This window comes from Rhizopus delemar, genomic scaffold, assembly GCF_000149305.1.
Source record: "Rhizopus delemar RA 99-880 supercont3.5 genomic scaffold, whole genome shotgun sequence".
Lineage (NCBI taxonomy): Eukaryota > Fungi > Mucoromycota > Mucoromycetes > Mucorales > Rhizopodaceae > Rhizopus > Rhizopus delemar.
The window spans coordinates 3,028,364-3,054,200 of NW_027137831.1; the positions used below are offsets into that span (position 1 = coordinate 3,028,364).

The window sequence follows — 25,837 nt, forward strand, 5'->3', positions numbered from 1 at the left end:
TCATGAATACAATACATATTCTAAAAGAACATGTTTAATTGGAATTGATTGTATGATCTTATTTAAATAAACTTATACTTTATGTTATTTTAATTATGATCTTGTGTTAAGACTTATATTCATTAATGTCAACTACAATCAGTTACTGTTCTACAACAACTATGTTGAAAAATTATTCGCGCATTTTATAAAAAAAAATAGCGTACTTTTTAAATAAAAAATCACACATCAAACAAAATCAATTAGCGCACCTCTTTTTAAAGAATTCACACATTACTGTATACGCGAAATGCGCAAGTTTATTAAATAAGCCTACAATTAAGACAGTCGTCAAATTTGGTTAGAAAATGTGCCAACTTTTTTTTATTTATTACGTGAATTCTTTAAAAAAAGGTGCGCTAATAGATTTTGTTTGATGTGTGATTTTTTATTTAAAAAGTACGCTATTTTTTTTTATAAAATGCGCGAATAATTTTTCAACTTAGTGTATACCAAAAGATTCAGAGATAAAGATTCTTAGTTTATTGATAAAAGATATTTATTTGTTAAAAAAAGGCGAGTTGAGGTAAGTCAAGTTAAGTGAAGTTTTTCAAAAAGAGAATAAAAAGCTAGGCTTTCTATAAGCAAAAAATATAAAATTCAATTTTTACAAAAAGTAAAAATATTGACGAAGGTTAAAAATTTTGAAGTGGTTAAAAAATATTTCAAAAAGTTAAAAAATATCAAAAGGTAAAAAATATATCAAATGGTTAAAAATTTGTCAAATAGGTAAAATAATGACAATTTGTAAAGTGGTTTACAAAACGTCAAAAATTAAAACTTGAAGGTTTCGGCGTTCACATCTTCATAATCATAGCTACACTAGTTTACAGTTGAAAGTCCAAAAGAGATAATTGTGTTACATTGTTAATTTTCTTTAATATATGCTTGTTTGCGGGTTTAGGTTTTTAAGTATGTAAGTTTTGTCGATAGTGACCACCAGATCTTGCTAATAGTAGATCAAACTTGTTAGACTAGGTTAAACTCTTGAGGTTTAGGAATAGGTTTACAATGAAAATTATTGACTTCAAGGGACTTCAGTATTTTAAAATAGAACACAGACCAAAGGGTTTCAATTGAACGCTTGATGGATTTATTGTTTTATAAAATAAAGAAAATATAAAAAGAATATAAAATTCAAAAGTAAAGTGAAGTGAAAATAGGGATAAGATATAAGGATATTTATATGCTTTTGGTTTTTATAATTTTATGTTGTTTTTGGTTTTCAAGCAAAAGAGTTGATGCACCGTTTTCAAATAGGTTGTTACGCAAAAGTTCATTTTCTAACTGGCGTGGTACTAAAAAAACTTGACTGTATATCTTTCAACAGTATGAATTTAGTTCAGATCCGAACTTTCTTCAACAAGTGGTACAGTTTGACTAAAAGGGTCTCTATTTTCGTCACAAAAGACGTGACAATGAATTATCATTCGTGCAACAAAAGCAAAAAACGAAAGACGTCTTCATCAATGGGTTTGAGAAACATTATTCTAGCATCTGGTTGTTTCGATCAACCGACCTCCGGGTTATGAGCCCGGCGCGCTGCCACTGCGCTAAGATGCTAGGTATTGTTGTGACAAGATTTTGGTCTTTGGTGGAGTAAACTCGACTTGAGTTCGCAGCAAGAAATAATCATGGTTAATCGCTGACCATATGACTGGATGGTGTACTCTTTAGTGAAGGAAGTATATTGTATGATGGTGAAGGAGGTGACGGGAAAGGAAACGATAAAAGAGGGAAAAGGAAAGACAAAAAAAAAGAGATAAAAAGAGAAAATTATTTTACAAGAAATGGGGTGTCCGTAGCGGTTCCGAAATGGGTTTCGATGGCTACGTCACAAAGTGATCCAGTTGGCTAGAATAATTTTTCTTAATTTGGATATTTTGTCTCTGAACCTACTGCTCCTCTACTTCTATCCCTGATCAAGCAACTCCTCATACGTTAATTTGTTATCACCACCATCTCTATCAATAATCGAAAGTTTATCCCTTGAATGGCTTGTTTTTATTTAATATTTTCATATTTTTATAGTCACTTAATGTATTTATCGATATCTGTAAAGGTATAAATAACTGTCAATTGTAAAGCAAATAAACATCATCGTTTTACTTGGATTCATTTTTGATTCAATTTTATTCGAGTCTTATTTTATTTTTACTTTTATTCTTTACACCTCCTTACAGAAATACTTCTCCTCTCAGAGATTATTTTTGTAATTACAAGCGAACACTTACCTTAACAAACTCTCCCTGGATTCTATATTCTGGTACCAATTGAACGAAGTAGGTTTTTTCAGTCGGCCTTGGTTCTCGTTGCAGTTGAAGTGAATTAATAGAACTTACAGTAGTTATTCTAGTTGGTATTTCTTGTCTTTGCTGTGGTAATCATCTCCCTTAGTACATTCTCAGTTGATAGGTGACTGGTAAATCTGGTTGATAAACTCAACTCGGTTCGGAGATATGTTTATACGAAGCGCTACGGGAAATATGATTGGCTGAATGGTCTATAGTGGAGAACGGGTATAGTCGACACCAACTGAAGGAGGACCCCTGGGTTGATCAGGTGATCTGCAACTTGCTGGCGGAGCTCAAGTGAATTGATGGCCATATACAGTTGGGTGCACTTTTCTTTTTCGTCGGTGAGGTTCTAGGTTTAGTTGGGTGGTTCGACGTACAGTGGCTACCAAAACCGTTCGCACAAAACGTATTTTTTCCTTTCTGAATCTTTTGTGACCTATTGCGCATAAAAGATACCATATCTAATACATATTTCCTAAGAGTACAAACTCTTGGCTTTCTGATGAAGTATAAAATGTCACCCTATGCGCACCCTAACTCGTACTACGGAGAATCAAAACTCAAAGGCACATTCGAACGGTTTTGGGGCCACATATTTTAAAAGCGAAATGAATTAAAATAAGTTTATTTAATATCCAATATACAAGCCATCAGCCTCAATAACTGCACGACATCGATCGGGCATACTTTTAATAAACCTTTGGCATTCTTCAGCCGTGATTTGGTACCAAGTGTGTCCTATACGATCCCATAGCTCATGTATACCACATGGAGGGCAGTCATAATTTTTAAACAGCCGTCTTTTAAGTAATTGCCACATGTTTTCAATTGGGTTCAAGTCCGGTGATTGTGGTGGCCATTTCATTACATAAAACTCTTGCTCATTTAGCCATTTTGATACGACTTTAGCTGTATGTTTGGGGTCGTTGTCCTGCATAAAGATAAATTTACTCGTAGATTTTCCACTTTCTTCCATATACCAGGCCAAAGACTTCATCAAGTCATCTTGTAAAACCTCCAAATAAACGTCCTTTGTCATGTTCTTGCCCACATCCACAATATAGCCTGGACCGTACCAGCTAATGCAGCTCCATACCATTATAGAGCCTCCTCCATGCTTCACTGTCTCACAAACCTGGTGCTTTTTTAACGGTTGGCCTGGCACTTTCCATGCATAAGACTTCCCGTCGGACCCAAAACGGTTGACTTTGGTTTCGTCAGACCATATGACGTTCATCCAATCGTTTACTGTCCAGTCAATGTGCTGACGAGCCCATTGGAGCCTCTTTTTTCTATTTCTTTCATTAATTAAAGGTTTCTTTGGCCTGACAAATGAGACCAAACCAGCATCTCTTAACGCTCTACGTACAGTATTTACAGAAACTGACTTGCCCAAGTTCTGCTCTAACGTCTGCTGTGCTTGTACAGCATTTTCGAGACCATCTACTGTTACAGCACGAACGAGATGCTGCTGTTCCCGCTTAGTGAGCGCTTTTGGTCTACCACCTTTGTCAATTCGAGCAGGCAAGCCTAACTCCAAACGAATTTTATGAACAGTAGAGGATGATACTTTGACTAACTTTGCAATTTTATGATAAGAAAAACCTTGACGAAGGTAAAACTCGATAGTGTTCTTGCGATCTTCTGTTAATGGTTGCATGTTGGGTAATTACTTGGTAGATGTCGAGATGTCGAAATGAGAATGTGCGAATGACAAAGAAAAAAAGGCAAAAAAATAATGCGCAGTGGTGAATTAGTAAGCAGCGAAAGTTCTGGAAGAATTGGAGGGTGCAGTGACTGCGTTTATCGCAATCGAAGAATTCCTCAAGCGTGGCCCCAAAACCGTTTGTCATGTTTAGACATGTCAATAAGATAACAGTCTTATCATTCTAAGCTAAATCTTTACAAATGAGTTTGAATAAGAATAGATCCTGATAATTGCCAACTGCCCTGAACAGCCAAGTTTCACTTTCATCTCAACAATTGATTATTTACATCAGTTTATAAAATTTTTCTTATACATGTCAAATCATATCGGTCGTAACTATCTCTTGTCATTTAATCTCAGGTCTTGCTCAACTAATATAAATAGCCTTGGAATCTTTCTTTAATAAAAGTATTCGACTTTAGAACTATTGTTCGGTCTCGTTAATTCTTCTTTGTTCATATTTTTATACTTAAAACACTTCACCGTTCGAATGTGCCTTTGAGTTTTGATTCTCCGTAGTACGAGTTAGGGTGCGCATAGGGTGACATTTTATACTTCATCAGAAAGCCAAGAGTTTGTACTCTTAGGAAATATGTATTAGATATGGTATCTTTTATGCGCAATAGGTCACAAAAGATTCAGAAAGGAAAAAATACGTTTTGTGCGAACGGTTTTGGTAGCCACTGTATATTGGGTGCTTCTTCCGATGACATTCGCTCAGATCATATGTTTTGTTTTCTCTCTTCCGTTTGACGTTTTCTTTTGTCTGATGTTTTATTTTCTTTCCTTATCATCAGTTACCCTCGTCCATGTCCTGATCTGTTTATTTTTTGTTAATGCTACTGATTCTCTGATAATACTTTATGCATTTGCAAAAGCATATAAAGTCTTGTAAATTGTTATTGAATAAAGGATATCGAAAAATCGACCTATTTTTTTTACTTTATTTTTTTATTCTTTCTTTTGAATAATCGAGGTTCTCTTTAATCTTTGTTTATTCGCTCTCTCTTATAACGTACACTTGCCTTTATCTATTTGGTGTTTCTCTTATTATTCTGGTACCAATTGCCCGAAGTAGGTTTTTTCAATCGGCCTAGGTTCTCGTTCGAATTGAAGTGAATTAATAGAAAATCAAATAGGCAACTTCAGTGGATATATCTTTACCGTCTTATACAAGTCCTTCAAAAAGTATATCTTCTCCCTTAGTACATTATCATTGTTGACGAAGACGTATTTTTGTCGGGAGTCGCCTTTGATTCCTTTTTGACACTGCAAATAATTATGCAAACTCTGCGAATCGTTAATTGTTAGGTATATGCTTTTATGTTCAGCAATATCAAAATCTGTGATTGAATGCATATTTATGCCGACGACGATATCAGCCATACTTTACGGGCCTATAATTCCATTATTTATTCTACGTCCTGCTAATGCAGATACTGACGGGAGTGATAATTCAGAGTTCTAAGTAGATTTAATCCTTAATGTGCGAGGACGTTGTTGTATAATGGTTTAAATGATAAAGAAAAAGGTAGAAACAAAGATCAAGAAACAGTTTGGGTACTTTTTGAGACTGATCTTTATTTCAGTTTAAGTTAAAGTAAAAATTATTCTAATTGAAGGCAGGTATTTATATCTTATTGAGTGAGTGGCTTGATATCTTCTATTGTGATCGTTCTTCTAATATTCAGGTACTTTAGCAAGAGTTATCTATAATTATGATTATGAAAACTTTTCATTTGTTCTTTTGTATGCCTGTCATAGATTATCTTTTATTCTGGGAATTCCTCACTGAATTGAATAACGTTATTTTACGCGTTATTTCAATTATGTGAAAGATTAGCAATATTCCTGACATTGGATTGGATTTGGTTATTTTAGTTGATACTTTTTCTTATCAAAGAACTCTCATGAATACAATACATATTCTAAAAGAACATGTTTAATTGGAATTGATTGTATGATCTTATTTAAATAAACTTATATTTTATTTTATTTTAATTATGATCTTGTGTTAAGACTTATATTCATTAATGTCAACTACAATCAGTTACTGTTCTATAACGCCCGAGCATGTCTTTAAGGCTTGTGCCAAGGATTTCTTGGTATGTCTCTAAATTCATGGTACCATCATATACCTGACATGCATACCCGGGTCCCTCACTGGTTATACAGCCCCACAACATGATACCACCACCACCATGCTTCACTGTAACTTCAATGTGATGAGGCTGAAGTCGGTTTTCTTTACGCTTCCAGTAGTATTTACAGCCATCCGATCCCCAGATATTAATTTTGGCTTCATCTGAGAAGATGACACGTCGCCAGTCGTGAATGATCGACATAGAATGCCACAACTCTTCCAACTTCAGGTGGACCTCCTTGGTAGTCCTTAATGAGTCATTTAGGACCTCTCGCTTGATTAGATGACGAGTGATGTCGCTTACAAGATGCTGTTTGCTACCTTTCTTGCGAATCCGGTTAGGCATCCACTTATTTGCATGGTTGATAACAGTGTTTTGATGCACTCCAAACCGTTTTGCAGTAACATCAGTCAATACATCATGCTCTATTGCTGATTTGATGTCCATTTGAGTTTCGTATGCTAAAGATTTGGGCATTTTTGCAGATGGATAGATGATGCAGTAGATGGAAATTTACTTACGGATTAGCGAAAGAAAGAATAATCAATCCTTTTCCAAAATTTAAATTTTATGTTCCGGGATGACTGCGCTAACCGGGAAATGTCTTGAAAAGTTATAAGAAACTCCTAATTCGTGACTTGATTGTTTAATAGACTATATTCAGAGATTGTAAAAATAACAACAGCTTTTATTGAAGTTAGTTTAAATATAATAAAATTAATAATGATGAATACTTTACTTTTTCTAAATCTCCTGAAAGTTATAATAAGTTTAACCCAAAGAGAAAAGACAAAGACAAGTATGATTGATGCTTTTATATCAGGTAGACATAACTGTTTTAGGAATTACAATAACAATAACAACTTCCAAATTAGGTGGGGTCAAACCCAATAAGGAAATCCCAAAATATAGTCCAAAAAGGTCACATATTTCAGTCTAAAACTTGCCGGAACATTGTTTGGAATGACCTATGGCGGAGAAAAGAAATAACTGATGAAAGTCAAAATACCTTGTTGTAGAACAGTAACTGATTGTAGTTGACATTAATGAATATAAATCTTAATACAAGATCATAATTAAAATAAAATAAAGTATAAGTTTATTTAAATACAGTGGCCCACAAAATTGTCCCAATGTTTCGTAATTTTCTCTTCTAGAGCTTGTAGAACCATAGTTATTAAGCTAATGTACACCTTGTTGTATATCATTCAATAGCCAAAGTCATGTATAAGCAAAAGATGTGACGCAAATTCAGATTAAAACAGCGCCAACGGAGATAGAGAAGCTAAACAACAAGCGGTGCATTGGGACAATTTTGTGGCACTTTTGAAAAAAAACAAAATGGTTTATTTATCTGATATTAATAGTCAGTCTAGCGTCCTTTGTTCTTGATACATTGTTTTATACGCTTAGGCATTGTTTATATAACCGTTTGACACTCTTCTGGCTTCATTAAGTCGTACCAAACTTTAGTTACTCGTTCGTATAATTCATTCATGCCTTTTGGTGCTGTTTCATAATCATTTAGCCTTCTCTTTAATAATGACCACATATTTTCAATTGGATTCAAGTCAGGGGACTGTGCAGGCCACTCCAGGATGTTGTAGGATTGCACTTTAAGGTATTCTTTTACTAATTTAGACGTATGTTTGGGATCATTGTCATGCTGGAAGATCATCTGATGTCTTTCTAGCCCTAGCTTATTGGTCCCATACTCAATTGTACGCTCCAGTTCATCCTCCAAAATCTCTTTGTACAATGTTCTATCCATGTTACCATTGATTTTGCACATCCAACCAACTCCAGCGTAAGTAATGGCACTTCACAGCATGATATTGCCTCCACCGTGTTTTACAGTCATCTTCACATGATGCGATTTTAGGCTTTCTCCGGATCGAATCCAAGTCCAGGTGCGTCCATCCGAATTGAATATGTTGATTTTTGTCTCATCCGACCAAACAACACGTTTCCAATCATCTATTGTCCAATCCTTGTGAGCCATACACCAAGAAAGCCTCTTACGGATGTTTTTAGCACTAAGCAAAGGCTTCTTTGGCTTCTCAATCGCACCAAGACCGGCCTTGCGAAGGGGTCTGCACACGGTTTCGGCACTTACTTTTCTTCCGGTGTCTTTTTCTAGCTCCTTAGCCACCTTTGTTGCGCTATACATGCGGTTTTTGGTCACTTGGCGCACACAATAACGCTCATCAGCCGCAGATAGCACCTTGGGCCGACCAGCTTTTGGCTTTTCAAGTCCAACGCAATGGGTTTTTCGGAGCCTCCCAACAGTACTCTTACTTAGGCCAGTAACACCTTCCACTTCCCGAACCGACTTACCTTGTTTAAGTAACGAAATTGCTCGAACAACTGTATCTTGAGAGACTTGTTTCATGTTGAGATATAATGGGCGAGTAATAAATCAGTAGGAGATTAAAACTTCAGCAATGAGTAAAGATCAACTTAGAATCATACGATGTGCATTTGTAAGCAGTTTGGTACATCTGTACAACTTGTGGGTCGATATTTCATCGCTTTTCGTTTTTTTTCAAAAGTGCCACAAAATTGTCCCAATGCACCGCTTGTTGTTTAGCTTCTCTATCTCCGTTGGCGCTGTTTTAATCTGAATTTGCGTCACATCTTTTGCTTATACATGACTTTGGCTATTGAATGATATACAACAAGGTGTACATTAGCTTAATAACTAGGGTTCTACAAGCTCTAGAAGAGAAAATTACGAAACATTGGGACAATTTTGTGGGTCACTGTAAGATCATACAATCAATTCCAATTAAACATATTCTTTTAGAATATGTATTGTATTCATGAGAGTTCTTTGATAAGAAAAAGTATCAACTAAAATAACCAAATCCAATCCAATGTCAGGAATATTGCTAATCTTTCACATAATTGAAATAACGCGTAAAATAACGTTATTCAATTCAGTGAGGAATTCCCAGAATAAAAGATAATCTATGACAGGCATACAAAAGAACAAATGAAAAGTTTTCATAATCATAATTATAGATAACTCTTGCTAAAGTACCTGAATATTAGAAGAACGATCACAATAGAAGATATCAAGCCACTCACTCAATAAGATATAAATACCTGCCTTCAATTAGAATAATTTTTACTTTAACTTAAACTGAAATAAAGATCAGTCTCAAAAAGTACCCAAACTGTTTCTTGATCTTTGTTCTTACCTTTTCTTTTACTACTTAAACCATTATACAACATACCTCACAAATAGACCGCCTCCAGTTCATAGTTGCTTATTCGCTCATTTTCAATTTCCGTCGACAGAATTTTATGCAAATAGACTCAACTTATTGTACAACATCTGTGCAAAGTTTGAGAAAGATACAAAAGCTATTGAGTAATCTAGAAGACTATAACGTCAAAAAGTGTTGAGGTTTGTGAGGTATTTTGACCCACTGTATATAATTTTGGGTCCTATTGAAATCTCCATTTTTATTTTTGTGAAAAAAATACCGCCGACTATGCATACTTCTGACCAGTGGTCCAAAGATCCTCTTTCCTCTGCGTCCAGACGGTTGGCGTCAATTCTGGAAAATCCCCCTTTCACACTCTTGTAGGAACGTGTGGTATCGACTACTACACCACAAACTCCCTACTAGATCCAACCTTCATCGACTGCTCCCGTCTATCTTTCCGTCTCCCTCTTGCTTAAATTGTCCTGATTGTTTGGGATAGGGGGGCTTTAGGTAAAAGTAGTATAACAACAAAGATAAAGAAATACTGTTAGAGCTTGGTATCTCTTTATTAAGTTAAGATAACTAAGATTGAATATGATAAATAATTCTACATGTAAAAAGTGAGAGTATTTATAGACATGATACGGATAAAGAATTAGGACAGATTTATGATCAATTCGACAGAATAGATGATTACTATTTCTAATTATTAGTTTAGCCTGTTCCTAACTTGTATTGTCAATTATGCTATTGGGATGGCTTCAGATAGCTCTGGATGTAGGACTATTTAGGAGACGGTACGGATGAATATAAAATCCTCTAGTTCCGTGATTGTATATTATGGCTAATAATGATATCTCAGTTAGGATAAATGTTTTCAAGATTAAAGATGATCCGGTAAGTAACTGTCATTCCTTATTCAACATGCTCGTATCATCAATAAACTATATTACAACCATGTCATATTATTTGACTGTGTGAAGTTAATATGAATAAAGCTTAATATAAAAATCTAATCAAAGTCTTTTATTGATCTGTGCTGGGAATAATGTTATAAATGACTCCAAGTTATGTCAACATATTATTTAGGATCATATTAGATTCCTTTTACTAAAATAAAGTGACTATAATCTTATGTATCCTTAGCACTGATCAAGAAGAAACTTTGGAACACTTTCACTATCTGTGCCCTCCAAAACTGCTTGTTTGGCAAAGCATATGGAACGCGCACTTTCCAACGCAATGCTTCTCCTCCTTTTCCGTCGCTCATGCACTATTCCAATTGAAGTTCCCTCCCATTTCCTCATTCAGCTTTGATATTTCATCTGCTGCGATCATCGGTCACACCTTGCTTTCTGTTTGGCGCGCTCACTGGGCGTTCATTTTTGATAATATTCCTATTCAAACTCCTGTCATCCTCAACAGTTCTAAAAAACTTTCTCGGCAACTACATCACGAAACTCTTGTACAAAATGGCTGCTCACACCGTGCACTCCCACCCTGTTCTTTGGTTTAACTTAGTCTCAAATTTTTTTACTTCTATTTTATTTTCATTTTCTAATTCCATAACTTCATCTATAACACACAAAACTGTCGTATCCCAACATACTTTAAACATGATTCATATTCAATTTATAAGAAATCAGAGTAGTGAATGCTTTACAAAGATTTATTACAGTCTTTTCTCTATTATTCGGTCATAACTAATTCCACTCCTTTAACTCGATGCAAGTTTTTAATATAACTCCGGATGCAATGCGACATAAAAACAAATCTACTTAAGAAATAATTATAAAACAGCCCACTTGCATAACCTGGAACAGATCTTTACATTAAAGTTTATTCACACTAGATCTGCAGTTATAATTAATTAAGCCTCCATGAAAAGAATATAAATACCAGATATTACAATATTAAATAAAATAGAACTTTTTCAGTCTCGTTGAATTTTATAGTCTTTTTATTCTTACGAGTTAACACAAAAACCCAAAAAAAAAGAGAGTTAATCCTCCAAAAATTTAAAAACCCAAAAACAAAGCTGTGACTCGATCTTAATCGTCATATTAATAAACTTGAGCTTCGGCTACTTATAAAAAAAAAAAAAAAAGTAAAGGTAAATAAGACAGGTCATTTTGAAAACTCGAGAAAAAATATATAACTACCCAAAAAAATTACGAAAAAATAGTAAGCATATTATTTACAAGTGTTTCATTTTATATACGAAAACTCGGGTCATTTACATGATTCCATGATCTTTGAGAGCATTTTGAAGTGTGTCTATTTTTCGCAATTTTATTATCATTTTTACAAAATTCCAGCTAATTATCAGGAGTCTTTACCTTTTCAGGAAATATTTTACTCCCTACGTCCAAAAAAGGCGATTATTTTGGGTGATTTTCGCTGAAAATATACAATATGTTGAAAATATACAATATGTAAAAAAAAAAAAAAAAAAAAACATATATTCATTTATATGTATTATACGTCGAGCTAGGATCTTTGTTGTTATCAACTTTTCTACTTTATTTATCGAATTTGTACTACTTAGTTTAAATAATAATAATTTTTTTTTATAATTCTTGTACTTTATCTTCTGGAATGAGACAAGTAAAAAGCACAAAAGAAAGAGGTGAGGGGGCGGGAACAATAAAGATCCTTATGCTCTCGTATAATATATTCAATACTTCATGAATTCGTATTTATGAATAGTATTGTACAGTTTGTAAAAATGTAACTTCACTTTCTGAGAATAGTTTAAGAATATTTTCATTAAGGAAAAAGTCATATCATAAACCATAACATTGATCTAAATTTTATCTTTTGTGAATAATGTTTCAATAATATTCCTCTACATGACTGTAAAGCTAACTACGCCAATGATGTTAATTTGGAGATTAATAGACTATCTTTATAAAAGATTATATTTGCAATGATTTACAGTGAATAAAGTAATTTAAATGAAGGGAAGATATGCCGATATTATTGAGTAAAGATTATTGGTCTTTAATGAGGTGAGCAGGAAAGAACTGTTTAAATATATGTTATATCATGTGACCGTTCAGTTGACTGTCATGATTGTCATACACTATTTGATTATTTTTTCTCTCTCTCTTTTATTATTCATGGATAAAATAGAAAAGAGAAAAAAGAAATAATGCTTCATAGATTATTTAAAAGCAAAAATATACATGACAGTCAAGACAATTATACAAAACAACTACTTGAACCACAAGTGTATTTCAGAATGAAATAAAAAAAAAAAAAAAAAAAAAAAGGAGAAAAAGAGAGAGAGAAAAAGAAAGGATATTAACTTGAAGTATAGTTGGGAACCAGAATCTATACAAAAAGAAGATGTAAGAATTATATTTTGTCAAGATGGAGGTGAATCGAATAAGACGATACTTTATGATTCAGATAACAATCAGACAAATACAACTACAAATACAACAAATATGGCACATTCATGGAATGATAATAGAATAAAATCAAACTTAGTTTCTACTACAACTAGTTCATCATTTCATACAAGACATCCCCATACTTATCTGAAAACAATGCCTTCTTTATCTGATCACAGACATGTAATTTATCCATTGAATTCATAGAATGAAAAAACTCAATTGTTTATATAGAATAATAATAATAGTAATAGTAGTGGTAGTAATAGTAGTAGTGGTAATCGAAAATTAGATTTGATTGGTGAAATGATCTTTGGTACTGCACCACTCGCATACAAAGGAATGAATACCAAGATTCATTATTACAAAAGAGATAAACAGCTACAAATTATTATTTCAAAATTATTTACATTAAACAACAACAACAGTCAAAGACGTACTTCATTTTCATCTATCAATAGTGAATTTTCATCTATTTTCTTCGAAGATAATATATCGGAAAGTGATGAAGATGGACACTTGTATTATCCACCTATATTAGGGTTACAAATCAAAAGAAATCGTAGATTTAGTCAAACTAATATGGAAACATTATTCAGCCCAACCCCATTACCTACAACACCTACTAAATCAACTATTAATAATTGTAGAATGAAATATGCCGTAGCATTTATTATCAATTTGGATAAGAATGAAACATTATATGATTTCATATTCTCTCATTTTGCTTTAATTGAAAATAGATTACATCAACTACAATCAATCGCATTTAAACAGCTATATCAATATTTCAAACATCCTATTTCAAATTTAACAAGAAAAAGAAACTTTAATCCTTTTTATTTACATTCTGATACCTTTCAACATGATTCAATCCTAACAGAAGCTGTTTCTCAATTTAAGAAATCATTTTTTGATCTTTATACAACCCCTAGAATACAAGTAAGAATACCATTAAATACAATCATTTATTCATCTTTACTAGGAACCTCTTTGGTTAAACATGTCTACTTTTCCACATCGTAAGTTGACTTATCAAGCAAGTCTGATTAAAGAATTTGTGGACCTCATACAACAATTTGATAACAAGACGCATCATTATTTTATATCAACTCTTTTGACAGCTGTCTTGATGCATCATCTCTCTTGGGTTTATACTGTCGCTCCTCCAAATACAAACATTGTAAGTGTACGTGCCTTGGAGATTTCTTATTCATTTAAACATAGCATCTTCATCATGGTAATTACGATCCATTATGGGCTCAATTAAGGTAAATGGATTATAAGAAGACAGTTAAAATTGATCCATGTAATTCATATAGTGACCTTTATGGTTTTATTGGTACTCCATCAAGGATCGCAAGGACAATTGTCATTGGATTAAGACCAAGTGTTGTACAAAGGATACTTTATATTCTAACTTATTTTATTCGATGCAATGAAGTTTATGAGAATATTGAAGAAAGAACAAAGAGCATGATTGAGGATTCTATCTTTAGTCAAGAGATCAAAGAGGACGACACTACGCGTTTTGAAGATAGAATTGTGCGACACTTGACTGGTGACGTAGAATCCATCGCAATACCTAACTCTCACACACATCAGCCACGAGACATCTTTTGTTCTTCACTCGAGTCAGCTTCATCCAATAGATACAGTACAAATGAAGAGTGGTCTCCAGATCCATTTGCATCTTCATCTTCACCATCCATCTCTTCTATTGACATACCCAATGTATCTTCCTCAGGAAGTTATCCAGTCATGATGCCAAAGTAATGTTTGAAGTACTAGAATGGTTGATTTCTTATATGATCGTATAGGTCATCTATTGTACATATGGAACCTGATATCACTCAAGAAGATACAGCAGATACCAAAACGGACAGATTGTATGCTAAATCTTATGGAAGATCACTCATGGCTAGTTATTGTGATAATTACAAATCAGACTTTGTTCTCATGGGTTTACCTGCTTTACCCTCCACTTCTGTTATTGACGCTGATTTACGTAGTACACTTGAACAATTTACTTTGACAGATTCAGTATTAGAGGCTTCTTGTCTTGTCATAGACACTAATCAATTGTAACCATCAACAATGTTCCTCTCTCTCCTCTCTCTCTCTACTAAACCCATTTTTTTTTAGTAAATGCCGAGTATTAAATCATAGATTGTCAAACATGAATAATGGCCATTGGAATGCCATCTCTATGTCCAACTTGGTTCATGATATGTTAATTGAGATTACTGAAATATACGCTCGACAAGGGATTGAATCAGCGGAGAGACTGTTTGATATAATGGAAGATAGACTTCAATTGATCTATTTGTATAGTACAATGCTACAAGATTATGTACAAGAGGACAATACAATAATAGAAAATATAGATAAATTAGCTACTCAATTAGGGTAATAAATTATTCAATCCATATAGATTTATTTATCATTTTCTTGTTAGGTTAAATCAAAATGATATACCTCTTTTGCTTAATGTCTGTAGTACTTTTGATAGTAAAATATGGGAGTTACAAAAGGCAGCTAATATTGTTATTGCATAATAAATGTAAAGGAATGAAAACGCACACCTTTCTTTTGTGAAAATTTTTAACTGATACCACAACAAAAATAGAAGCTTTTAAAAGAGGAAATCAGTTACTCTCATTTGAAAATACATGCATCATTTCTTGGATAATCCCTCATAGTAGCAGGATACCATCATCTGTTAATGCAGATATTTGGATGAGTATTTAAAATGTACTTTACCGAAATCATAACTGCACATAGTAAAAGTATTAGTGTCAAAGTATATGCATCGGATTATCCAAGCTCAATTCACATGATGGCAAAGAAACGAAAAGCTCAGCTTGTTTAAACATATTTATTAAAAATAAATTATTGTCTCTTCGTAAATATCAATTGAAGTGAGAATGGAGTTTTATTGGTGTGTAATCGAAAACAGCGGCGCCATAGTAGATAGGGTCCTTGGGAATATCGTATCTTCTCACTAATACATAGGCCTATTGGTTACAGTCATTTACTCATCAAGGTTAATGCAATGCGCCATTCAGGTAGACTAAAGTTCATGCCAATGCATTGTCGAACACCATTACCAAACGGTAACCAAGTCAGCCCTCCATAGGATCCACACTCTTCTCCTTTAAGAAATCTCTCTAGTATAAATTGATCATGATCCTTCCAATAGTCTGGATTATGGTGCGCATATACATCGATATTGTTCCTTTTGGAATTAGATTACTAGACAATACTATATCTTCTGTTGCAAATATTGGTACTATCGTATCAAAAGGTCCAGCGAGACATAATGTCTAAAGTGGCATGTTCAGCTTACGCTGTCCTGTTCAACAAAAAGTGGATACTATCTCCATTATGACAAGATCTAAATATTCCATTTATTTCAACTGCTCAAATGTAGATAAGACTTCTACCGGTTTATCATTAAGAGTGCTAATGATTTCCTCTATTAATGTTTGCTAAATATTTTATACTGAAAACATATGAGCAGTGAGCTTTCTTCATATCTTGTTACTAATATACCTTATTCTCAGCGAGATAATAAGGTGTAAAAGGTAAAATATTGACAGTCGTCTCATGTCCTGTAATAAAAGAGTGAATTACAATGATCTTGAACATTATTTTCAATTCAACATACCGGCAAAGAAAAAGGTAGCCAAATTTTGTTAATTGTTAACAAGTTTATACTATTTCCTCAAAAAAAAGGAGGGAGGGGAGGGGACACGTATTCGAAGTTCTGTATTTGAAAGTAAGCCTTCTCCACTTTCTTCTGCTTCCGATATTAACGTAAGCAAATGTTTTTCAGTATCAGGTTAATTGAACATGCTCCGTTTTGTAATTATACACGATTTTGCCTTGCCATTCCGTTAAACTTGTCAATAGCAGCCATTGTTTTTCTTCTTGTGGGTGAAACGATTGATAGCAGCCTACTCAGCGTATTAAAAAAGTTCAAAACAGGGTTGAATAACACATTGTTCACAAACTCGTAAGTTTTGGTCTATTCATCAGGATTTTCTTGTAAGGCTTTAAACTCAAAATTGTGATATGAGTGTTAAAACAACAAATGTATACATCAGGGATTCATATTTACCAAAAAAAAAAAAAAAAAAAAAAAAGAGGCCGAGGACGTCAAGAGCAACATTCTTCATAGCTTCAATGATATGATCAGTACCATCTTCTTTTTCAATATCAGAATAAAGAGTGGATAGTACGTTTGATATTGTCTTTGCAGGCATAGATCGGTTAAAAACAGTATTTGTGATCTATGTCCTTGTTATCTACGACTAGATACCAAATCCTTATTCAAAATCTTTTGTTGCTTTTTCCAATTTTGTTCGATTGCAAAAGCAACATTTTGAAGATCCATAAAACGAACAAAAAGCTATTAGGACTAAGCATATTCAGGACATCATGTGACTTGGAATACCTGTCCTTTGTCAAATGAATTATATGTTTTGTAGTTAATTATTCTCAAAGTCCCTTATTTTAAGCAGAATATATTTAGCAATCATTGGATTAGTGATAAAAATTGTCCAATTGAGTGGGATTTTACTCTATGGAAAGAATACATACTAAATACTATATTTGATATCCATTGGTTCATACAATATAGAGTCAATCATTTTTACAGATGTTAGGTTGAGTTATTTGCTTAAATTGAGCTACTTGAGCCCGACTATTTAAAAGTAAGTTAGCCAAAGCAGAGAAGGGTACACTAGGTATATGACGAAGCTATTTAGGTATAATAATATAAGAATACCCTGCTCAATGACTACTAATAAAACAGCAATGCTGATATAAGATCATTTTGATATTTCTTGATGTGATGCTAAAAGTTTTTCTAAAGCCTTATGATATAATTTATCTACAAGTTGAATAAAATTCATTTTTGCTTTAAAGCAGAAGGTTTTTTTTTTCTTGACTTTTGTAAGCCTATACTTTGCCCAGAAATTAGTATTTGCAGCTCATCCAATAAAATGTAATGCTTGTATCTCCATGTTACATTTTGATACCTGCGCAAGGCATGGATAAATCATATTTCCGAATTGCCGAAAAGTGGCGAATTTTTTATGCTTTGTAAATCTTGGCTACGTTTCGATGATAAAAGCATTTTTAATCAGAGTATCTAATAAAAAATTATACTCAATTGAATACAAAGCAATTGATCGCTTAAGAAAGTGATGAGCTTTGTAGAGTTAGTATTCGGTTCAGATCATTCAGTCGCACTCGACCCTATCAGGTGCTTAAGCTACGTTGAAATTTACATCTTACTTCAATACCAAATGCTCTATAGCATTTGACCCACTTGCCACCAACAAAACGCATATGTATTTATAACTATGTATCAGTTACTAGAGTTTAAATCATTAAGCTCATCGGCCATAAACCTCTGTTCCTTTGGTAGTGTGCATTTAAGAAATGAAAAACTGTCGATGGCTTGTTTGTTACTTAATGAAAGAATTTAAGACTTTGAGGATCTGTAATTCGTGCAGGATTTGCTCTTTGACATGCACCAAGCAAGTTCATAGTCAAATTATCCTTGTTTCCAAGATAGCTTATGTATTTTGGAACTGGGACATCAATATTTCCAACAACATGACAAGTACAAGTATCTCTATTCTTTTTTTTAACAAATGAAAATTTTAAACTCATCAAAGAACAGAAGGATTAAGAGTAATGCAAGTGTATAAACAGAGATCCCCTACCAAGGCGCTGCTCCTCCTTACGAAAATGTCTTTCATACATGAATGTGCCTGCACTCTCCAATTTCGACTCCTTCTTCGCTCCTTCACGCTTCCAGATGATACTCTGCTTTCTGGCCTATTGTGCTATATCCGTCGTTTTAATAGTTATTCACAATAGTATACTCTCAAAATCACCTTTATGAAAAAAAATATCTATCCTACCTTAAAACACTAGGCAATGGAACTCTAAAAAAATTTAGTTACAGTTCTGACAAGACAACTTCTATCAAAATCGCTCCTCCCGTAACATTACACTCCATTCCCAATGTCGTCCGGTTATTTCTTTGGAACCTATTTTATGGATACCAATGACTAGAATATAATGAAATCGTTGAATGCGTTGGCGTCTTGGATGACTGCATGTTGGTACATCCTGGCCATATCCTTTCCATCCTTCACATACACTTACAAAGTCCCATTCTATTCGTTGTCTCAATATGCACCGTCAACTATAATTATCTGAAACAATTGTCCATCCTCTGTCCTTCTTTCTGAATAAATTACCTCGCCGAACACAACATTCTTTTCTTGATTTATTAGATGGTCTATTATCTGTATCATCTACCATGAACTCGACTACCTATGCCATGACAAGTTTCCGCCTTCACCACCATCCTATATTAGGCAAAGATCCCTCGATTGGCTTCCCAATTCCTCTCGCTAGCGTCTCTTACACTTGTCATCATTTGTTTCTTCAAACATTTTTGCCCTTGATCTCATAAGGAGTTTTTGGCTTCCACTCGTTTTCTTTTAATCTGACCCGGGCGGAAACGATAAAAGCTAAATCATCATGCACCCATTTGGGTTTCAATTCAATTTGTAGAGAAAATAAATGTTTAAACATATGAAACTGTGAAAAAAACTTCTTTCCACCTTCCATGACTTTCAATAGATTTGTGTCGTATTTAAAAAAGTATCCACAACACCAGACCTGAACATGCCTACTGTAAAACAGTTACAAACAGAACTCGCTGCAACCAAGGCTGAAATCAACCAACTACAACAACAAAACGCTTCCCTCCTTGAGCGGTTATCTCAAACTTCCAATGCCACTGCACCCACGCATGCTTCTACTGCCACCGTTTTCCGTCCACCTGCTTTTCCTTCGCCATGACAAGTTAAAACGTCCAACAAACATCCCATATCTTCTGAACTTGGATCTCCTCCCGTCCAAAAATCCTCCAAGCCTAAGCACACTTCACCCTTTCCTAGCCAAATCGCTACAACTGGCACTTTCAGTCATCCTTCCGCCAACCAAGGATTTAAATACCTCTACCTCACTATACAACGCCGCCTTCCCATTAGCCAACTACGATCCTTCTTTGACAGTTGTATATAAACAGCAGTCGTGTCATCGGCATTAATTACCCGACCGCCATCTCGTTGCCTTCCTCATTTATAATAATTATGAAGCTGTGGTCTGCTCCCAATTGAAAAAATTTGAAATCCCTTTATTTGACGATTATGTTCCTCTGGATCCAAACAACCTTCGAAACCCTTAATATGATGACTTCGATTAAGATGATAAAGAGTTTGTCGCATGCAGTCTCTTTGCTCAACTTGTCATTCATGCTATCTATCACCTCAAATGTCCTGTTCAGTGCGCTATTGCCCGCCTTCTCGTTGACAAAGACTACCTGACTATTGTTATACTCAATGAGCTATTCCCAGCCAAAAAGGTTTGGACTCAACTTTTGTTTTATCACATAGCTTCCTTTCTTGAGATCCTTTTCTAAACAATGATTTTTTTTACAAGTTTCTTCTTACTCCCCCCTCTATCTTTTTCATTTTTTTTTTTACCCTTACTTCCGAAGGGATTTTTTTAGCTTCTTTCATCTCTTATTTGATCTAACTTAGATAATTATGATGTCTTGAAACACCGCGTACTCATTTAAGCCTTTAGATAATAGTATTGTTTAAACATATGGAACAGTGACTTGTCACGAAAATACAGAGATATTAGCATGGATAATTGTAAGCAGATAGTTTCAATAGCTCCTTCTAGATTTGATTGATGATCACCTCATCCAAGACAGGAATCTGTTCAAAGAATTGTCGCCAACGACCTTTCCATATGAATCGTATGATCGTAGCAAAAAAAATAGCCATATACTATAAACTTGTGATGATAATGTAAGATATGATAATTGGACAGTCATCATGTAGATAAATCCTGAAATATTGAGCTGCAGTTAGGGTCTTTAGGGCTTGACAAATATTTTTTGGAATTATTCTTTATCCCAAATATATTGGATTTTCACCGGATTTTAGTAAAAATAGCTGCAATTTTTGGGATGTTCATCTGCAAATTTTGAAAAATGACTTAATTTTTTGAGAAAGATGTTTTTTTTCTTCCTCAATTACTAAACAATGACTGACAATATGAATTTTGAATACCTACCTCTCAGTGATCAAGGCTACGTCAAAGGAGCAACTGGAAAAGTAACGACAATCTTGATGTTAGTGATGAGAATAAAGTATGAGTTTGATCCTAGCGCTATGGAGATTGACGAAAAAATTAAATTATTTCTACAAGAGCCTCCAAAATATGAGAGAAGCGAAGAGGAAGGGGTTATGATTGATCTCAGAAATGAGAGCGAAGCTAAAAAAGCTGTGGCGCTCTTATTCAGTCTAATATTGAATTCTTATCTAATGCTCACGCCAGTAAGACTGACTTAAAGAAGAAAAGGAACACTTACCGCAGTTGCAATGCAAATCAGATTGGCCGTTTCTTGCTTCTAGTCACTGAGCAGGTTTCAATAAAATTGCTGCTGCTGACGCTCATGTTAACCTTAGTTCAACATATCAATTCAAAAAACAATAAGAAGAGGGTATAATCCTTCTAAATAAAGAAGAGAGTCTAATAAGGGTGTCATGGCTAACATGAAGCAGCAACATACCCAATTTATTGTTACCATTGTAGATAACTATGCACTCTAACAATATCCTAATCTCTCTAAAAGATGTTGGAGATTGACTATCTCATACTAGCAAGATTACTTTTTGTGTTATCTCATAAGAATAAAAAGACTATAAAATTCAACGAGACTTAAAAAGTATATTCTTATTTAATATTATTGTATCTTGTATTTATATCCTTTCAAAATACTTCAATTAATTATAGCTGTAGATATAGTATGAATAAATTTTAATATGAAGATCTGTTCCTGGTTATGCAAGTGGATTGTTTATAATTATTTCTTAAGTAGATCTATTTTTCATTTATGGCTCATTGCATTAGGAGCTACATTAAAATAACTTGTATTGAGTTAAAAGAGTGGAATTAGTTATGACCGAATAATAGAGAAAAGACTGTAATAAATCTTTGTAAAGCATTCACTACTCTGATTTCTTATAAATAAAATATGAATCATGTTTAAAATATGTTTGGATACGACTCTTTTCAACAGATTTTCAATATATATATGTATATATATATATTGATATGAAGTTGTTTTAATGTTAAATATATATTTTTTGTTTCTGACCCGATATTCTAATAGTCCTTCCACTCTTGAATAATATATTTTGACGGATAAGCATTATAGCTGGACGCCCCGAAGGATTCGTCATAAAGTGGTTTGTCTGAGATGAGACCCTTTGGAGGCCATGAAGCCAAGTCCGATAAATTTGCTTTAGTTGAGTGTAGTTTAGTTCACTTCAGAGCTTTGGAGTTGGAAGACTACGCTGCTTTTCTTAGGAGCCGCTCTGAGCACACTTTTATTGTCCAGTCTCATTATGTGAGTACACCAATCAACCATGTTACTGCCCATCCGATTTTTCGAAAAATTCGGCTATCGTCTTATTTCAGGAACCAGCTTGCTGACCTTTCCTTGATTACCAAATTAAGACCAAAATTTGGTGATGGTGTTTATTTTTTGTGATGAAAAACTGGTCTGTTCCAACACCCAGGTTTCATGAACCTATTCGTGGCATGGATTTTCGAAAATTCCTTCAGAAGAATGGCTTTCGTGCTCTTCTGATTTATGAGTTACGAACAAATAAATGCTGTTCGCGTTGTGAAGGAATGACCCTAAAAACCTTTTGAATGGCGCCAAATCCTTTGTCCTTATTGAAGGCAGGTCCTCTCTTCAGTTATTAGATACAGATTATTAAGATGTACAAATCAAAGCTTCCGAGTATCTGTGGTTAATAACAATAGGGATACTGACAATAGAGAGCAATCTCACCTCTAGAACTGTGACTTAGATGCCTGCTATAACATGTTGTATATTGTTCGCTCGCTTCGTGAGAATAGTCAGATTCCCGAAAGATTCAGACATGATGCTCCTTAACGACCAAGAAGACCAGGAAGACCTAGAGATCATGCTGATGAACTACAAGATCAACCCCCCAATCCGCCACCTTATAAACCAATAATTTCTACTGAACAGCGATAACCATTCAACCTCTAGACACACTGAGTGTAAATGATGGACATCATAATAGCTTTTGAGTTCTTACTCATTTTTTATTTTTATTTTTTATTATTTCCAATTCTATACATACATTGATCATTCTCACTTTCATGCAAGTACACTAAATAACTCAACCAAAGACATATCTAACTTTCTTCTAGTTGATTTTGTATCTATTTGGATATTTCTTCTGAATTCTTTCTAATTTTATTGCATTTCTTTTTTTTTTTTTTTTTTTTTTTTTTTTTTTTTTTTTTTTTTTATTTTTAGCCTCTTTACAATTATTTCATTCAGCCTACCAATAACTAATAAGAATAATGTACTTTACTGTGGATTATTAAATCTCAATAGACACTTTTTAAATCAAGATAGTGGCTGACAAATAAGTGAATGTGTCTGCATTGTATTCTGTAAGCCTTATCCCAGGGCACTTGTTAATAATCGCCTTTCTCAATGGCCTTTATAGGATTTTCTATTATATCTTTTAAGCCATTCTTTTTTCTCTCGTAGTTTTTACGACAAAAAAAAATTGAGACTGTAAAAAGGATGTCTTTTTTTTTTATTTGCTGTCGTTTGTGTTTATGCTTCATTTTATTGTTGTTTACCTAATTATGTACAACACTTATTGTTCACAGTTACTCCCAAGATACAAAGTCTGAACAAAGCAATATTATTATTGCAAATACAAAAAGGGAAAAAAAGTATAGCTCAGGGAGTATAAAGTATATCAGGGATTGTCGGAGTGATTATGTGATGAACAGTATGCATCTAATATTGGTATTAAAAAAATCAAGTGACAGTTTTTATAAAGTAATGAAAAAAAAAAAAATAAAAAAAAAGAGAGAGCAAGAGAGTTTCATTTTTTGTATTTTTTTTTTTTTTTTTTTCTCTCTTTCTCTTTTGTGGAAAAAAAAAATACATTTCTTCCATGTCAACTACCTTTGCTATTACAACAGTAAATAATACAAACAACATAAGTAAAAAGAAAAGGACAAGATTATTTCTCAGTCATTTATATCACTACGTTGCAATAACACTTCAATTCATTTATTCATTATTACCCACTAAAAAAACAAAAAAGATACCCACGCCCAACAGCGTAGCTTTGCAATATTATAAAGGAAAGACACTTGTACTAGATTTAGATGAAACACTAGTTCACTCTGTTAGACTTGGTTCTGAAACTGTATCAGCCGTCAGCCCATCCATTATTCACAAAACAATAGAAGTACAATGTGATAAACAAAGCCTGCTATATGAGGTCTATAAACGTCCTCACGTTGATTTCTTTTTAAAGACAGTAAGAAGAGAAAGAATCTTATAAACATTATACTTATATATGTAACTCGTAGATAAGTCAGTGGTATAAAATTGTAATTTATACCGCATCCATGGCAGAATATGCTGATCCTGTGATCGATTGGCTTGATCAAGACAATATAATTTCACAACGATTTTTTCGTCAAGTAAAATAACATAAATTTACGCACATGGGATTGAAACATTGATCTATTGTATGTAGTCCTGTGTTGCTAGGAACGGCAATTTCCTAAAAGACATTACGCTGGCCGAAAATGATCTCAACAAAGTATGTTTAATTGACAATAGTACAGTTGCTTTTGATTTGTTCAAAGGTAAAAAAAAAAAAAAATGAAATTAAAATATTACCCCACTTATTTAATTATTTTCAGAGAACGGAATTGCTTTACCCACTTGGATATCAAACCCCAACGATGAAAGTTTATTAGATCTTTTACCTTTTTTAGATGCTTTACGATTTGCAGCTGATGTTAGAAGTATTTTAAGACTACAGCACAAGTAATTTTTTCTTCAAAAAAAAATAAAATTCTTAAAAATTGGACCTCCTTATTGTTTACTTGTTGCCATAACAATTCTCCCTGCTGGTGACATCTATGAGCCCAAAAAAAAAAGGGATGTCCAATTTTCATTCTCCGCGATTGAGCACAGAAAAGTTTTTTTTTTTTCTGCCTTGGTCCCGTCAAACTTTTTTTCACGACCTTTCAAAACCAATGTCCTTTGTTACAAGACGATTAGTTAATAGTCAGATCAAAAAGGTAAAATGGAAAGAAAAGAAATATTGGATGTTAAAAGAAGGACAATATATAAAACAATACCTTAGACTTTCTATACCAATGCCCTGCATCAGCACAGAATGGTCCCAGCCTTATCTTTCCGCTCTTACTCTACAAATACACCGATAGAGGACAATACGACAGAGAATAATTCTACAAAATATTCACCTGCCACAAAGAAGGTTGTTTATGGCTTGGCTAGACTTATGGGTTATTATTCAAAGAGTTCGACTGCTATCCGTGCCAGCCGTACACTTTATGCCGAATGTGCACAACAAATGGATTTAAACAAAGATTTCTATATTAAAGGTAAATAATAAAAATTTAGTGAGCGTGTATTCGGTTTACTGATCTATCATTAGAATGTAATCTTCCTGATAACTTTCAGTCCTGGTTTTCGGTCACTCAACTACACGTCTGGATGTTGATGGTTCATCTTCGTGCAGAAGGAAATGGAAAACTCTATATTCAAGAACTTGTCAATCGATTCTTTGAGGATGCAGAAGATAGAATCAGATCTCACGGTGTAAATAAATATATAATTTTATATATGAATATGTATGGGTATATTGACATTGTAATCTAAACAAAATCTTTTTACAGATTACACAGCAAAAAGTAATTAATAGTTATATCAAAGACCTCTTAGCACAATTTCATGGTGGTGTGGTTGCTTATGATGAAGGCATGTGTAAAGATGACCCAGTCTTGGCTGCTGCCTTGTGGAGAAACCTATTTGCAATTTCTT

General features: G+C 33.8%; 9 protein-coding genes and 1 non-coding gene across 10 annotated transcripts; 5 read left to right on the forward strand and 5 right to left on the reverse strand.

Moving 5' to 3' along the window:
- Nucleotides 1–1,530: 1,530 nt before the first annotated feature.
- RO3G_19086 lies at nt 1,531–1,602 on the reverse strand. Its single transcript has one exon. It is a non-coding gene; the product is annotated as a tRNA-Met (tRNA).
- A 1,362-nt stretch (nt 1,603–2,964) lies between these two features.
- Nucleotides 2,965–3,996, reverse strand: RO3G_07875 (uncharacterized protein; the record flags this gene model as incomplete). The annotated part of the gene is made up of 1 exon (XM_067662465.1): nt 2,965–3,996. The coding sequence occupies one exon, from the start codon at nt 3,994–3,996 to the stop codon at nt 2,965–2,967; it is 1,032 nt and encodes a 343-aa protein (XP_067518566.1).
- Nucleotides 3,997–6,080: 2,084 nt separating this feature from the next.
- On the reverse strand, nt 6,081–6,665 carry RO3G_07876 (uncharacterized protein; the record flags this gene model as incomplete). Its single annotated transcript, XM_067662466.1, has 1 exon — nt 6,081–6,665. One exon carries the CDS (start codon nt 6,663–6,665, stop codon nt 6,081–6,083), a length of 585 nt encoding a protein of 194 aa, XP_067518567.1.
- Nucleotides 6,666–8,010: 1,345 nt separating this feature from the next.
- On the reverse strand, nt 8,011–8,358 carry RO3G_07877 (uncharacterized protein; the record flags this gene model as incomplete). The annotated part of the gene is made up of 1 exon (XM_067662467.1): nt 8,011–8,358. The coding sequence occupies one exon, from the start codon at nt 8,356–8,358 to the stop codon at nt 8,011–8,013; it is 348 nt and encodes a 115-aa protein (XP_067518568.1).
- A 4,599-nt stretch (nt 8,359–12,957) lies between these two features.
- On the forward strand, nt 12,958–14,889 carry RO3G_07878 (uncharacterized protein; the record flags this gene model as incomplete). The annotated part of the gene is made up of 6 exons (XM_067662468.1): nt 12,958–12,984; nt 13,036–13,743; nt 13,787–13,984; nt 14,029–14,072; nt 14,124–14,573; nt 14,622–14,889. The coding sequence occupies 6 exons, from the start codon at nt 12,958–12,960 to the stop codon at nt 14,887–14,889; spliced, it is 1,695 nt and encodes a 564-aa protein (XP_067518569.1).
- A 4,626-nt stretch (nt 14,890–19,515) lies between these two features.
- Nucleotides 19,516–19,692, forward strand: RO3G_07879 (uncharacterized protein; the record flags this gene model as incomplete). The annotated part of the gene is made up of 1 exon (XM_067662469.1): nt 19,516–19,692. One exon carries the CDS (start codon nt 19,516–19,518, stop codon nt 19,690–19,692), a length of 177 nt encoding a protein of 58 aa, XP_067518570.1.
- Nucleotides 19,693–20,948: 1,256 nt separating this feature from the next.
- On the forward strand, nt 20,949–21,518 carry RO3G_07880 (uncharacterized protein; the record flags this gene model as incomplete). The annotated part of the gene is made up of 2 exons (XM_067662470.1): nt 20,949–21,055; nt 21,431–21,518. 2 exons carry the CDS (start codon nt 20,949–20,951, stop codon nt 21,516–21,518), a joined length of 195 nt encoding a protein of 64 aa, XP_067518571.1.
- A 1,265-nt stretch (nt 21,519–22,783) lies between these two features.
- RO3G_07881 (uncharacterized protein) lies at nt 22,784–23,046 on the reverse strand (the record flags this gene model as incomplete). The annotated part of the gene is made up of 2 exons (XM_067662471.1): nt 22,784–22,895; nt 23,000–23,046. 2 exons carry the CDS (start codon nt 23,044–23,046, stop codon nt 22,784–22,786), a joined length of 159 nt encoding a protein of 52 aa, XP_067518572.1.
- An 878-nt stretch (nt 23,047–23,924) lies between these two features.
- On the forward strand, nt 23,925–24,818 carry RO3G_07882 (uncharacterized protein; the record flags this gene model as incomplete). The annotated part of the gene is made up of 5 exons (XM_067662472.1): nt 23,925–23,973; nt 24,142–24,296; nt 24,349–24,462; nt 24,519–24,630; nt 24,688–24,818. 5 exons carry the CDS (start codon nt 23,925–23,927, stop codon nt 24,816–24,818), a joined length of 561 nt encoding a protein of 186 aa, XP_067518573.1.
- A 208-nt stretch (nt 24,819–25,026) lies between these two features.
- RO3G_07883 (uncharacterized protein) lies at nt 25,027–25,675 on the forward strand (the record flags this gene model as incomplete). The annotated part of the gene is made up of 3 exons (XM_067662473.1): nt 25,027–25,071; nt 25,137–25,398; nt 25,452–25,675. 3 exons carry the CDS (start codon nt 25,027–25,029, stop codon nt 25,673–25,675), a joined length of 531 nt encoding a protein of 176 aa, XP_067518574.1.
- Nucleotides 25,676–25,837: the final 162 nt, after the last annotated feature.